The sequence below is a fragment of the Astyanax mexicanus genome, chromosome 1 (assembly GCF_023375975.1).
Source record: "Astyanax mexicanus isolate ESR-SI-001 chromosome 1, AstMex3_surface, whole genome shotgun sequence".
Classification (NCBI taxonomy): Eukaryota; Metazoa; Chordata; class Actinopteri; order Characiformes; family Acestrorhamphidae; genus Astyanax; species Astyanax mexicanus.
The window spans coordinates 84543328-84558374 of NC_064408.1; the positions used below are offsets into that span (position 1 = coordinate 84543328).

Below are 15047 nucleotides of genomic sequence, written 5' to 3' on the forward strand. Positions count from 1 at the left end.
CTGGAGAAGAAGACCAGAAAACACTTCTCACATTTTTTTGATCTGAGCTTCTGAAATTTATTTTTAAATTTAAAAAACTGTGCATGTTTCTAACTGTGTTTATTGATAACTGATCATTTACTATTATACCACAGTTAGTTCTGACCCTGCAATGTGATTGGCTGAGAGGCGTTTTAGGAGTGACATTATCAGCCGGTAATGCACTGTAACCTAAACTCTCTACGTATTAGTCTGCTACATACAGTTAACCTAACAACGATGCAGCGCTTACAAAACAAATATAAACCAAATGCGATGTCATTTCTACACCACTGGGAGCCACTGTGGTGCAGATAACAAGACGAACCAGAACATGGTCTCCATCTTGATAGCAATCATATTTTGTGTCTGATAAAAGGGGACCCCTTATACTGTATGTAATGTATCCAGAATAGAATGATAAACACATTTATTGAAACAAACAAAGCAAACAAGAGATGGGTTCAATTGTATTTGTTTATTTCATCAGGAATGAAAGACACAGCTCCACTGAAGAAACCAAAAGAGTCAAGTAAGCTAAGGCATGTCTAAAGTGCAAATAACGGCTGAAAATATTATAGACAGGATGACTTGTGACAGATAAAATAAAAGACACACAGCAAATCTCCAAAACTGATTTAAAAAAAGAAAAAGACATGTAGTACACGTAGCTGCATTTGAATAATGCAAACAATGTGCAGACCTAACATGAAGGTGATGAAGTCTGCAATGCTCCAACACACCCCTGTGGAAGTCGGCTTGGCAGGACAAACTCAGCTCAACCTGAGGATTTCTCAATAGGAACAGTCCTTATCCTCCTCTTATTGACCTATCCATGAAAAACATGAAATCACTGTTTAGAGAGAACAGTCATTATGTCACTAAAACCTGTGAATCGATCAGTCATTTTTTTATATTCATTATACACCTGGGAAACTGTGTGTTGTACTGACCACTTCAATGGTAAATCTGTCCTCTAAATTGGTGGAGGCAAAAATCTTTGTAAGCAAAGGTCGCAAGTAGTCATACATCTAGTTAAACAAGCCTGAACATTTAATGTCAGGTGTCTAACATCACTTTCTTTAGGCAGCAAGACTCGGGCAAGAATTAGACTGAAATCAGCTTGAAATCAGACTGAAAGTAAAGCTTATATACATTCATCCAGTTATTTCAAACGCAATCCTCAAGTAAAAGTCTGCAATGCTACACTTGTTCGTATTTAAATATATACACTTCAGTTAAAGCACTTAAAGCCATTAAGAGACAGCCCGTAGAATCATCTTCAACACACAGAAACAACGTAATAAAAAGTATACCTTAACTTACCTCAGAACATTCTTATCTCAAAAAATAAATAGAAAATTCACACCTTGCTGCAAGCCATCTCATTTAAACACAGCATACACATCAACCCTCCAAAGTGCTGCCAGTATCTGTGCGACTACATGCATACTATTCAAATACACAAAAGACACACACATAGACAAGCCTTGACAGTAAGCAGGTGGCCTTCACCATGCATGTGACTGAGGGCGGGTGGAGGGCATGCAGTTGTAGTTAATTTGGAATGTCAGAGCTGTTGTTTCGATTTCCGTATTTGTGGTGGATGAAAAGGAGGACCACTCCAAGGAAGAAGCAGACAGAGCCCACAGTGATGTAAGCAATGCCCAGGAAGGGGTTTTTCCCTCCCATCCACGAGATGGTGCTCAGGATCATGCGCTTACGGCCCTCAAAGCTGTTCACAGGATAATCTGAGATAAACTGGTTAAAGAACATAAACAACAGCAACCAAACCTGCAATGAAATTAAAAGTGCTGAAAGAGTTGCCCATTGGGCGTATGCCAGAAGGCCATTGTTTGCTTTCTGTTTATTTGTTTTCTGCTAACTACAATATTTCACTATGCTGAACTAAATTTGATCATAAATTGGTAATACAACATGGTATGATTAGGGGTGTGCCATATAATATAGTACGCAATAATATCGCCAAAAAGTAAGACAATCACATTACTAAAAGCAGTCTATTTTGTATATATATTTTGCTATTTATTTTAGTTGTTTGTTTGCAAAATATTATTTTGTTACAATATTATTATTTTACACAACATCTGAGACTTCGGTATGAAATGAAAATGAAAACGTTTTTCCATATCGCCATGAATTTCGTTTTCACAAATATACCCTGAAATATTGTAATATTTGATTGCCATATTGCACAGGCTTAGGTATGGATATTAATACTTTACTCTAAGTATCCAATATTGAACATGTCTACATCTACATTGTTTACATTTCTAGTATGAGTGTGTTTTCTAATTAATTTAATAAAATCATTAGTACTGTTATTCTCAATTCTGATTCCTATACAAAAATACTTTTTTTAACAATTAGTTTTTGTTTCTCCTAAATACTTTTATTTTTTAAGGCCTCAGGGCTTTTAAATTGTTTATTTTTAATAAATTCTCACAGCAGCCTGTGCATGATGTATGAAGTTGCACAATCAAAGGGGTAACATTCTTCACCATCTGCAGCACGCCCAACAGAACAGCAGAGCATTAGACAGGAATGGTATGCTAAAAGGATACTGTAAACAACTTCTAGGGTGTAGTTGCCCCTGGGTAGTGTGGGTGTCATGTTGTTCTTCTTTTGGATAATGCGATAGAGTTTCCTGAAAGTGGGCAGGGCAGCTGTTCGCATCCAAACGATGAAGTCTTCATTAATGAAGCCGTTGTTCTCTGGGTCACTGTCCAGCTCGTACACTGGGTTGCGCCAGTTGACTGGCTTTGTGCTGACTGGAAAAGAAATATTTGTGTTACAGTTGCGAAGGTGCATAAAATTAATCAGTGCACACATACTAAGTGTTAGTCCTTAAAAGCCCTGAACTTGCACTTCTACTTTATCTGTAATATAAACTTTACCTTGGAAAACAGCTGTAAGGTTGGCATTACTGCCACCAGGGTTCCTGAATTTTACATGCTTATCTGTCCACCACGCAATTCCCTTCTTCATTAATGGAATTAGGGTCTGGGTTCCATTGGGATCGATGTAGTACAATTCTAGCGTGTCTATAGGATTTGGAGAAAATCACTGAAGTACACTTAGAAAAACGTTGTGTGCAAAAATGTTTTGTGCAAACACTTGAGTTTATTGATGTAAGAGTCAAGAGTTCTTCAGACTTACCATTAAACATGCTGTTAGCAATAGCACCACATGGGGCAATGGGCTTGTTTTCATTTAGGCGATATGGCTCACATTCTTTACTGGGATACTGTAATTAATTAAAAAATTATTTGTTTCAGATTAAAGATGGCAATTTACTTACATCCAAACTATACATCAAAAGCAAAATTACTAATTAATATTAAGTAATCTTTTAATTTACAAAAGTTGTAGTTCTATGGGAAAAGATTATTGAACAGCTTCACATTAAGCCATACCTTCAGTGATGAGAGGTCTCCATTCAGCTGACTGTCATCTCTAGATTTAACATAGCGGCGATGGTTTTGGTAGAAGTTTGACAGCCCATAGTACATAAAAACATTGCTCTAGGGATTTAAAGTAAAACAAAAACCATTACATTTGTGTTTTGTATTATTTAATCAAATGTAAATGTTTCACATTTGTGTGTTTCTTTTAACACACAAATGTAAGATTTAGATTGTCTCTCTGCGTAAAGTGAGCGATATCACATACTCTGCCTTAAGCTGGCTTTAACTGAACAATGGTATACGTCATGAAATGCAGCAATGTCTCTAAGTTTCTAAATATTGGACAAATCCAGTGTTTGGTGGCCTTAACCATAAAAACCACAGTGTATTTATAAAGGTCATATTCAGAGACTAAAATGAATACTGGAAGATATAGAGCACAATGACTTAGGTCCTAGATAAAGTTTCTTGCTGCGAAAATGCAGTGTCTCTCTAAGAGGACTTCTATATTGTGCTGCAACCTAACACAGAAGTGACAGAAGTTCCATCACTGAAAGCACATTTCCCCACACAGCTGATATCAACTAAGCTGGTAAGGATTAGGTCAAGCTGTGTGCTTACCTCAAATGGCTGCTCAAGAGTAAAGGGCAGTGTGCACCTGCACGGCGTCGAGCTGTTCCAGCTGTAGTTCTGAGCGCAATTGTAGCACGGACTCCATGAATCTGTCCCGGTGTAATCGATCTGTTAAAAGCGAAAGAAAATCAATGAAGCTCCATTTTAACCTCATGAAGAGCTTTGTAATGATCTGAAATCTTACCTATTCTGCTTAGTCATTATGACCTCTTAAGTTAGGACTAAATTTAGACATTTTCCAACCTCTGATCATCCCTTATTCAGGCTGTGTTATTATTGTTTATTTAAGTAAATTAGTTCTGTCATAAATGGCTGGCCAGTATCACCTCATTTAAAACATAGTCAAAATAGAAACACACACATCACAAATTCAATAATGCCAAAGAAGCTGCCTTTGCAGTAGTTTTCACATACAATCTTTATAACCAGACAGTTAACAGTGCATATGTATGCTTGTAAAGAGAACCATTCCAGGTCCATAATTATCGATTAATCTATATATAAAATAAGGAATTACAGATCCTATTCTAAAAGACAGGACTAATGAGTTCCTAATAAACAATATCATAACTAGGGATGAGTGACACAGCTTTAAAATACGATTATGGTGTTTCAGGATATTCTTGGTGACATGACAAAACCTTAAATATACTACTGCAACAAATTAATAACACATTTTAAAGTACTATTTAGTAGAAAATTAAGAGTAACTTACCAGGACCCTGATTTTGTGTAAAATAATAATGCAACAAAAAAAGTATAACAAAAATAAAGCAATGCAACAACAGCACAAAACTAAGGTTCTAGCATATTTAGTGCATGTCAACGGCAAACAATATAAAGTAAATAGCAAAAATAACCTAATTAAGGATGGTGTTTATTTTAACACTTTGTGTTTAGTTTCAGTTTATTCTTATTTGATTATTTACTTATACAATCACTGCTTTATTTTATTTGGTTTGGTTGGTTTAAATTAAAGAGATTTATCATTTAGTTACAATGTAAAGTTGTGTTGGACAGGAAATGCTAGCTAGGTTATTTGTAGAGCACAGGGTTGAGTCTCTTATATTAGTACATAGTTCACATTCCTCAGTAAAGAGGAGGGAAGGGACAGTGTTGTCTGGTGATAAACTGATAAACTGGGTTAAGTAACCCAGGTTAACTAACTCTTAACAGTGAGCTGTTATGAGTTATTAGTGTTGTGTACTAGGCTGTGTTGGGCTGTTGTTTTCTATGCTGTGTTAAAGCTGCTCCAGTACCTCGAACTCCTTGATGTTGTTGGAGGTGACGAACAGGCCGATGCCGATAGGGATGAAGATGAGGCCGATAATAAAGAAGGCCGGCAGCACGGTGCCCGCGGTGAGGATGGGCTGCCAGGCGGGCAGGCGCTGCTGTTTGAAGGCGGTGTTGTCGGGCTTCTTTCCACTGTTTGCGTTGCCCGCGGGTCCCGGAGCCCCGGCGCGTTGCCCGTCCTCTTCCTTAGCGCTGTAGCTGGACGCCATCGCTGCTGCTGCTGTTAGTTACTGTAGACCAACCGCGAACAGCGGCGGAGTTTGCGGCTCTGACCCCGCTACCGGCCTGTGCTGCTCACTCACACGGCTGTTACACAGCCCGGCCCCTGCTCTGAGCCCGGCTGAGGGGTTTAAACCGCGGTTACGGAGAGATCCCCGGTCTGAGCCCTGTTTAATCCCGGCAGCGTCTTCACGGAAGTTTTGACAGCAGCTCTTCCGCGGTGCGTGGTGACGTCACCCGACTGGCGGAGATTTAAAGTTAAAGTCCTCTAAAACTAAATTTCACACAAAACAAATAAAATAAAAATCTCATACAATACAATTTCATATTCACAAAGTGAAAACCGAATTTTATACATTTTTTATATGTTCCATTTGTTCTAAAAGAGTCACTAAACCATTCCATTAATAGCTGAAATGTGTTCCTTTGAAGTAATGGTCCTGCTTAAATGTCCTATACACCTTTTCTAACTTATAAATATAGCCATCTATAAAATCAGCTTAATCATAACTAATTCATTTAAAAAATAGTTCACACATTTGTTTAAGCATTAGTGGATCTTTTTTTCTTCTTACCAAACCATCATACTATCAAACCATCATACATCAAAACATCATTTCTAAGTAAAATGTGTAATTCAACATGAAAATATCTCCCTGCTGAAAATGTCTAAATCTAAATTACTGTGTTCTGATTGTTTAAACATGGTCTTCAAAAGTCCATTTACATTTACATTTATGGCATTTACAAGAGACTTACAAGGTTATTCCAATAACAGAGGTGGTCCAATATAGTGTTAGGACTCTTGTCCAAGGACTCTTATTGGTGTAGAACAGCATAGTCACCCAGACCAAAAATTAAACCCCAGTCTTCCACATGATGTGGTAGCTCACAAGCAGGGGGTGGTGTTATCCACTGTACTACACCAACCAGCCAATCAGCCATCTAACACCTATAGAAATTTAGTCTTAAAACACTTTAATTGTGTTTTAAATAAGATATTTAATAAGTCTGCCACAGATGGATTAAAGGTGGAAGACACATTCCATTCCACAAGCATATCAAACACAAGTACAGAGGTCCCACCTGTCAGAAATTCAGGGAGTCTCCCACATTTTAATAGGGACTCCCTGATATACAGTATCCCTCATCTTTTAGAACGAATGAGAGACTATTTGCAAATGTCTGTAGAATTGTGATATCCATATATTCATTTATATTATATAACTTACGTCTACAGTGCAGTGCAATATGTCTATAGTTTATGTTATTGTGTATATTGTTTAAGTTAAATGTATATTTTTATTTTATTTTACATATTCTACTCTGTGTTGTAAATATTGTTCTCTGCATGCTGTGGGAACTCGCACCCAAGTTTTTCACTCACATGTACTCTGTGATGTGACAATAAATCTGATTTGATCTGATTTTGAGAGAGTGTGTGTAGGGGGGTCTTGACATATGTTATATTCTCTTTTTTCTCCCTTACTCTTTCACTCTTCCACTCTGCTAAACAGTAAAAACACAAATATTTTACACCTCAGACAGGTTGACACAATGTACATGTTTATTGAGACCCTTATTCCAGTAAGTGCTTCTCCACTCATATACAGTTTATTTAGTGCAGATTATCTTAGAGAACTTAATTGAACATAATATACCACACATTACAATCACTACACTGAAGTCATTAGAGGTTATTATCAGCATAATTATTACTAGATGCAAAATCACAACAAGTGGGTTTGGTTGTTTTGGCTACATATACTCACTTTTAAAAGTGGAACACCACTGATTTCTTTAATTCCAGCTAAGAAAAACAATAAGTTCCATGAATTTGGGGTGAAATGCTCCACATCTTCAGCATCATATTTTAATATCAGAAGACATATGTAGGTTCACAGCTTGTAAGTATTTGGATAGTAAATAAAATTGGTATTTTTTGTATTGTACACATGGTGTCCCCTGCTTCCTCTGACTTACATTGTCAAGAAATCAAATGTAAAAGGTGAACAGGGTCCCACAACCAGCAGGGGGCTCCACAAGTATGTATTATTTATAAATGTGATTGATTGGACTTTCTATATATTTAATAGCCTGTATATATTTATTATATATTTATGGTTTTATTGTATCTACTATAGTTATTATAGTTATTATTATATCCTGATCAGAAATAATAAAGCATTGCCTGTGGTGTGTAGCCTGCCCTATACATTCTTATAAAAGAGGTTCTTTAAAAGTTCATTAGTAAAGGTAAGAGTTCTGTGTAGCACTGCAACACTCAAAGGAGGTTCTTTGCATCTTAGAACATGTATTTTGGCTCATGTTAAAGTGACCCTTGATTGTATTCTATGAACCCCACTTTAGAAATCAGGGCTACATAAATTTATTCAAATGTAAAGGACTTTTCTGCCCATACATTTGCTAGAAGCAACAGCAGTTAATTTTTTTTTGTTCATTATTGTGGTATTTTCCTCTGACACTGATATAAAGCACTTCATATAACTATCAGAAATAAAGTTTTATATTGCAGTTAAACATTTAAGCAATCTATTCTATACAGATAAATACACTCATACACAATCAAAGAGATTGTAGGGGTCCTAATAACTCAAATAAATCAGTACACCTGCAAGCAGTCTTAACAGATGGTCATGTAGTAGAAAAAAACTGAACAGATCATTGATGATAACAGGTCAAAGGAAGTGCATTAGACCCATTATTTCCTGTATCTCAGTCTCATACAGTTGAAGACTTGAAGTCTTATCTTGGGATATATGGCTGAACACTGGCCAGTGTGCTCATGGCAAGACAATGTGACTTATACAGGGGTTGGACAATGAAACTGAAACACCTGGTTTTAGACTACAATAATTTACTGTCCAGACAGATAGTCCTGGTGGAAACAGGAGAGTTTAGGTGCACATTGAATTCTGCCGTGATTTGGGCAGCCGTGGTTTTATGTTTTTTGGATACAATCCGGGTTAGCACTCGAACATCCCTTTCAGACAGCTCCCTTTTGCCTCCACAGTTAATCCTGTTGGATGTGGTTGGTCCTTCTTGGTGGTATGCTGACATTACCCTGGATATCGTGGCTCTTGATATATCACAAAGCTTCCTGTCTTGGTCACAGATGCGTCAGCAAGACGTGCACCAACAATTTGTCCTCTTTTGGACTCTGGTATGTCATGTCACCCATAATGTTGTGTGCATTACAATATTTTGAGCAAAACTGCTCTTACCCTGCTAATTGAACCTTCACACTCTGCTCTTACTGGTGCAATGTGCAATTAATGATGACTGACCACTAGGCTAATCCAATTTAGCCATGAAACCTCCCACACTAAAATGACAGGTGTTTCAGTTTCATTGTCCAACCACTGTAAGTGTGTGAGCAAGGCTGGTAGTGGGTACCAGATTGATGAAAGATTCTATTTATGAAGTTGTAAGGACATTTAACACTACTTAATCCTAGATCAACAGCTAGAATTGTGACTACTCACATATCTTGAATTTCCATGGGGCATAGGCAGAACTTTTTTCTTTTTGTTGTTTTAGATGTGTAGGTATTAATTTAGCCCCTAAATCCATACAAGAATTTCATAATGTTAAATTATAAGCAGCATTTTTAACACAATACAATAGCAATACAATAGTGTATTATGAGCGCTGCTTCAGATTCTTGTGCATATCACCAACATACATTTCACCAACATACACATTCTTGAACTTCCTGTTGTAGCTGGGCTCCAGAGGTTAAATATCAGAGCAGCTCTGGTGTCGACCCTTCTGTCAGCGGACTGAGCTGACGGGAAAGCTCCGTATCTGAGCTGTGGAGGTGCTGAGCTGTGTACTGTGCTGCGGCCCTTAGCACTAAACCACAGGCTCAGCGGGGCTCAATAGTCATGTGGAGCACAACATTTTCTGTGGGTGAAAACAAGGAAAGTGAGCAGGCATCCTAAAATCCAGCCTTGACCTGTTTTTAACTTGCTGAAAGATACTTGGAAGAACCACTGATAGTTCTGGAATAGTCTAAATCCTTGTTGCTTGTTAGGTGTAAATAATGAGTGAAAGGATAATAGAAAGATGATTTTTTTTTACTGAAGTATATTACTGAGGCTTGTCTTTGCTTCCTTTTTAAGTTTAAGGCTATACATTGTTTTATATTACTGTTTAACAGAAGAGCACTTTAATTCCAGTGAAACCTTAGTTTCAGTGCTAAAAGAAGCTGGATAAACCAGGGCTCCAGACTAATTTTTTCACAACCATCCCAGAGCTTTGTCATCCGCCCCAAACTGAAAATCACCCAAGTAGTTGTCCTACTTCTATAATGTCATCTGTTGTTTTTCTTCATGTGTCTCAGTTTTTTTTCCCCAATAATACTTACCTTTGACGGTGAAAGAGCTAGCGCTTAGTGCGGTTAGCGACTGATGCTAATGCTGCTCCAGCAGTGCCAGCCAGGGTTTTAAGCAGGCTACAGTCCGATATACTCACCTCTGGGTGGTAAACTAGCGCTGCAGTAAGCAGCTAATGCTAATACTGCTCCAGCCTCAGTGCTGGAGAAACTCAACTGAAACTCCTCTATAAAGCTGTACTTCAGCAGAGTGGCTTTACTGCTTCTTACAACCTGACTGCTAAAATTTATAGAAGGTGCACTAAATTATAAGATGCATTGTGGATTTTCGGGAAAATTCAAGGATTTAAGTGCACCTTCTGATGCAAAAAATAAGGTAAACAATCATTTTTATGCTGACAGGCGCAGTGGGATCAGTAAACAAAGTATTAGGAAAACACCCTTGTGGCATGGTGGGCAGTGTTGTCACCTCACAACAAGATGGCCTGGGTTCAATTCTCTGCTGGGGCAACTGGGGTCTTCTTGTATGGAGTTTGCACATCCTTCCTGCTATGCCTGAGTGGGTTTCCTCCAGGTGCTCTGGTTAACTTCCATAGTTTAAATATTTTCAGGTGAAATGGAGGTGTTAAAAATTGCCCATACATTTAAGTGTCGGTCTGTTTGTCTGTCTGCCCTTTGATGGACTGGCGTCCTGTCCATGGTGTATCCAGCCTTCTGACAATGGCTGCTGAGATTGGCTCCAGCTCCCCACAACCCAGAATGGATCAAGAGAGTTTGACGATAAATAAAAACAATGTCCCCAAAGTGTCCTAAAAGAGCTGTAATCTCGTCCCATGTGCTATTTTTATAGTTCCTAGGACGGTGTTAGTCTGGAGCCCTGTAAAATGTAAAAAATATCCACCACTCAAAATTCAAGCAGGCCTCATTTTTGGGCTTTACTACTTTAGTTCTTCAACTTTCTATTTGTTTTCTCTTTAGCAGAGTTCCTGAGTATGGGTTAATACTACTGTACACAGCTTCTGACTAAAGGCTTGTCAAAGCAATACAGACGTTTACGCACTTAAACCCAGAAAAATCAATTAGGAGCTACATGTTAATGAATAAAATAAAACAGAGAAATAAGTACCTAAGGTACACTGATATACTGGAGTAGACACAGTTGTGTTATCATTGAAAAAAATATATAAATCAATCAACAGTTTACTTTGCGTCTAGGACACAATCACCTGTGACAAATTGACTCTTAGGAAATTTAAAGGTGGTGCAAATCAGATTTTTAGCGATTAACATAATGTCTATTAGCACATCATTGGTGGTACTTATTTTAACATCATATACATTTCATATTAAATTCTCTTTAAATGAATTGCTCATGTTAATCAAATATGAATGAGTACATCAAAAAATTTACAAACAGTATTTGGACTGCACGTGTTGACAGAAGCAGCATAACATATATTTTTAATACATGTAGAACCTGTCATTCATATTTTTTGAAGTGTTTACAGATTTAGTGTGTGTTTGAATCATGAGCAGCCTTCTGTTGATCAAACAGCCAGAGCTTGTTAATGGATGGGGGTTAAGGAATAATGAAATGAGGAAATGATTAGAATAAAATTAGTCAGAGAAACTAGAAGCTTTTACAGTTTCTTCATCTACATTTGTCCATTTTTAATTTGCATTATTAAACTATTCAGTAAGTAGTTTTGGGGAAAAAGCCCTGTCTCAGGAACAAAACCAAAGACCATATCCTATATATATATATATACACACATCTTTGTGAGGGCAGCACTCAGACGTGTTAGATGTTTAAACCACATTTGGACCTCATACATTTTACTTGTTTGACTTACTATAGTCATTTTTTAATCCCATTTTCTTTCCAGTTTACAAGGCAATTACCCAACCCACTCATTAGGATTCCCCCTATCACTAGGGACAGAAGAAAAGCGCAGTGACTCTGTTCCGATATATCAGCTCACAGATGCCCTGTGCTGCAGACATCACCCTTTGGAGTGACCAAGACCAATTGTGCTCTCTCGAATCTCGAAGCTGGAATGCTCAGAGCTCTTAATATTAATACAGTTTGAAAATATTAGCTGGACAGTTAATGATAAACCAATACAAATAGTCCACACTTCCGTATTACATTCCAAAATCTTACTGCATTTATATAAATAGCAGTTTTCTTGTAAAGCTTCTGGGTTGGAGAAATATAAGCATGTTTGTGAAAATACTAAAACAGATTAATTTCAATGCATTACTTATTTTGCTGCCTCACTGTAAAAACTCATTCTGCTTCTCTAAGCTGCATCAGAAAGAAACAGGAGATGAATCCAGCATGGCTGCAGCTGAATGAGACTGATACTGAGCTGTTGTTGCTCAGCCCCCACACCACACTTATTTATCTGGCTCCCAGATGCCTCCAGTTCAATACAAGAGAAACCCAGGACTTTTTCTATATTCACATCTCCGGTGTTGTGTTCCTGTAACTCAGCAGACATTGTGTCATCATGGACCCGTGCCTTATTACTGACACACGCACTGGAAGAGGGACATCATTTTCCAATTAGGTTTTTGGCAGAAGAGCGTGACTTTCAGAACAGTCCAAATGTGATGAAATGAATAATTCCAGCACAACAGATGTTTGCATCTAACGTAATGGTCAGACAATGTGGGCTTCTAGAACTGTCTTCTATTGGCCCCGGTGGAGAGACTTTTTTTATATACACTCCACAACCACAAGAGGGAGCAAGACAGCCAAGAGATTATCCAGGTCTTCATCATTAATCTATTTTATCTAGTGGGATGCTAATAAAGAAACATATCGTTTTTCTGTCCTCTTTATCTTAAAATCTAACAACAATTAGTGATAACGAGACAATAATATAATTACAATAACACAGTGAAACGTAACAACCTCTCCTTTTATAGAAAGTAATTGATATCTTGTGAGCAAAGACTGGTTCTAGATTTTTCCTGGACTATCAAAACTTAAAGTTGTACACCTTTAGTTCTGGTTATATATGCCAACAACAGATATTTGTTGTAAATAAATATTGACTTGGCAACTTAACCTTTATGGCAGCTGTCATGACAAATCATATCATCATTTATGTCATGATGTTCAGTTAACACCATGGGCCCTATTTTAGCGATCTATAGGCGAGCTGTGAATCACGCAGCTCGATTTAGAGTGCCTCAGCATTTCTTTGCTATGGTAACAACGCCAAAACTACACCTTTATCTGCTTAAAACACTCAAAAGGCTATTTTTCTTAATTAATCATGAGTTTGTTTTGCGCGAAAATGCAGCTCTGGAACAAAATAACAGACCACTTAAAAATGAGTTTCTTTAAATTTAACCAAATTAAAAAAACCTCTGGAATATAATCAAGAGGATGATGGATGATCACAAGCTATCAATCCAAGCTGAACTGCTTGATTTTTTTTTTTCACCAGGAGTGGCATGAAATTATCCAAAAGCAGTGTGTAAGACTGGTGGAGGAGAACATGCCAAGATGCATGAAAACTGTGATTAAAAAGGGTTCTTCCACCAAATATTGATTTCTGATCTCCTAAAACTTTATGAAAATGAACTTGTTTTCTTTGCATTATTTGAGGTCTAAAAGCTTTGCATCGTTTTTTTTTTATTTCAGCCATTTCTCATTTTTTTGCAAATAAATGCACTAAATGACAATTATTTTTATTTGGAATTTTGGAGAAATGTTGTCTGTAGTTTATAGAATAAAACAACAATGTTTACTTTAGCAAAATCAGAGAAACTGACTGAGAAACTGAAGTGTTCTCTTATTTTTTTTCCAGAGCTGTATGTGTCAATATAATACTATTTATTTCATAAAACTACTGGCAGATACTGCTCATGGACACTCCAGTATTGATTTATTGGTTATTTAAAGCTAAAGCATGTATTAAATCCAGCAGTATGTGCATTGCTTCTTTTTGTTTTTCTGGGTTTTTTTTTTTTTAGATTTGGACACATTTGGTTACTGATGATTGGCTAATCATCAGCGGTTGATGTCTACTGAAGCATCTTCTACTGTAGTTACATTGCTTATGCAGACATGCACGCTGTTTGTACAGATGAGTCTATTAAATACAGCATTATGGATTACATCATGTTACACTTTATGGAGGTTTCCTGATGCACATTCTCTTCTTCTACACAGATCATCCGATAATCTAATATGAAAGCAGCATAATGAAAAAAAGCCAATGTAGCAAAAATCAGGGTTGAAAAACATTCATTTATTTTCTCTTGATGTGGGTGAATCAAAGACAACAAATTTTATTAAATATTATAGACATATTCTCTTGGAAACCTCCACAAGCAACTGCCATATCAAACAAAACATGAGTGAAATGATAAATGAAGACAGTTTAAGATAGAAACCCAGCGAAGGGGTTAGTAACGTAGTGCTGTAGCAGATAAGAAAGATGACGCATTCAAGCCAACCAAAACGTGCAGACGTGTCACTCAATCTGCTGAAATTTCACAAGTATACACATCATTTATTTACAAGACAAACATTAGAACAGTTATGTTTATCATAAACAGTGATGAAGATGATAGTGTCTGTCTGCATTTCTTTTACAATTCTACCTTCTATGATAGTCAGTGGTGTATCTCAGTTCTGTGGCAGATTTACATGTGGCCGTTTTGTGACTATCAGAAAGTGCTGGGCCCTCAGCACTTGCCACCTGTCGTAGATACAGCGCTGAACACTGCAGATTTCCTCAGTTCAATTTTCATTGACTGGCTTTCAGCTCGAGACTCTATCCTGGACACTGCGGCAAGGCCCACAACCGCTTTGCCTGTTTTCATACCTTTTGACATAGGGATTCGCGTGGCTGCTGACCGAGTTGACTGCACATCCGTCCCGGACTGGTGACAGGAAAATTGGGAAAGAAAGAGGAAAGAAGTGGTTGAATAGGAGACAAGATAATAATAATTATAATATTTAAGCCCTTCAGACGAATAACCATGAATAAACTATTTTTATTTATTTTTTAAATGCTTCATGGATTAAGAAATTTAGAAAAGCCTAAATGAACACATATATTAGTTCTTTAATGTAA

The 15047-nt window shown here is 37.3% G+C and overlaps 2 protein-coding genes across 6 annotated transcripts in view; both read right to left on the reverse strand.

Moving 5' to 3' along the window:
• Window positions 1-477: 477 nt before the first annotated feature.
• Window positions 478-5811, reverse strand: LOC103037759 (cell cycle control protein 50A). Its single transcript, XM_007255453.4, has 7 exons — window positions 5339-5811; window positions 4068-4187; window positions 3456-3563; window positions 3199-3286; window positions 2937-3083; window positions 2604-2810; window positions 478-1769 (listed from the first exon to the last, which is right to left on the reverse strand). Exons 1-7 carry the CDS (start codon window positions 5579-5581, stop codon window positions 1576-1578), a joined length of 1107 nt encoding a protein of 368 aa, XP_007255515.2. The 5' UTR covers window positions 5582-5811; the 3' UTR covers window positions 478-1575.
• Window positions 5812-7140: 1329 nt separating this feature from the next.
• LOC103038070 (filamin-A-interacting protein 1) overlaps window positions 7141-15047 on the reverse strand; it is a 51677-nt gene continuing 43770 nt past the window's right edge. For 2 of the 5 annotated variants that reach the window (XM_007255455.4, XM_007255456.4), the window contains 2 exons: window positions 14796-14853; window positions 7141-9518 (listed from right to left, as the gene is read on the reverse strand). In XM_007255455.4, the coding sequence (XP_007255517.3) occupies window positions 9498-9518; window positions 14796-14853 (79 nt within the window). In that variant the 3' untranslated portion in view covers window positions 7141-9497. Of the gene's footprint in view, window positions 9519-14195; window positions 14854-15047 lie in introns of those variants that run through there. The other 3 variants (XM_007255454.4, XM_049484828.1, XM_049484822.1) reach the window with 2 other exon arrangements.

What these genes read in the sequence shown, in the direction of transcription:
- LOC103037759 (XM_007255453.4), bottom strand. Translation starts at nt 5,581, where the DNA reads ATGGCGTCCAGCTACAGCGCTAAGGAAGAGGACGGGCAACGCGCCGGG. An exon ending in ACAACATCAAGGAGTTCGAG is followed by an intron (nt 4,188 to 5,338) that starts GTACTGGAGCAG and finishes CGCTTTTAACAG; the next exon opens with ATCGATTACACCGGGACAGA. An exon ending in GAGACCTCTCATCACTGAAG is followed by an intron (nt 3,287 to 3,455) that starts GTATGGCTTAAT and finishes AATTAATTACAG; the next exon opens with TATCCCAGTAAAGAATGTGA.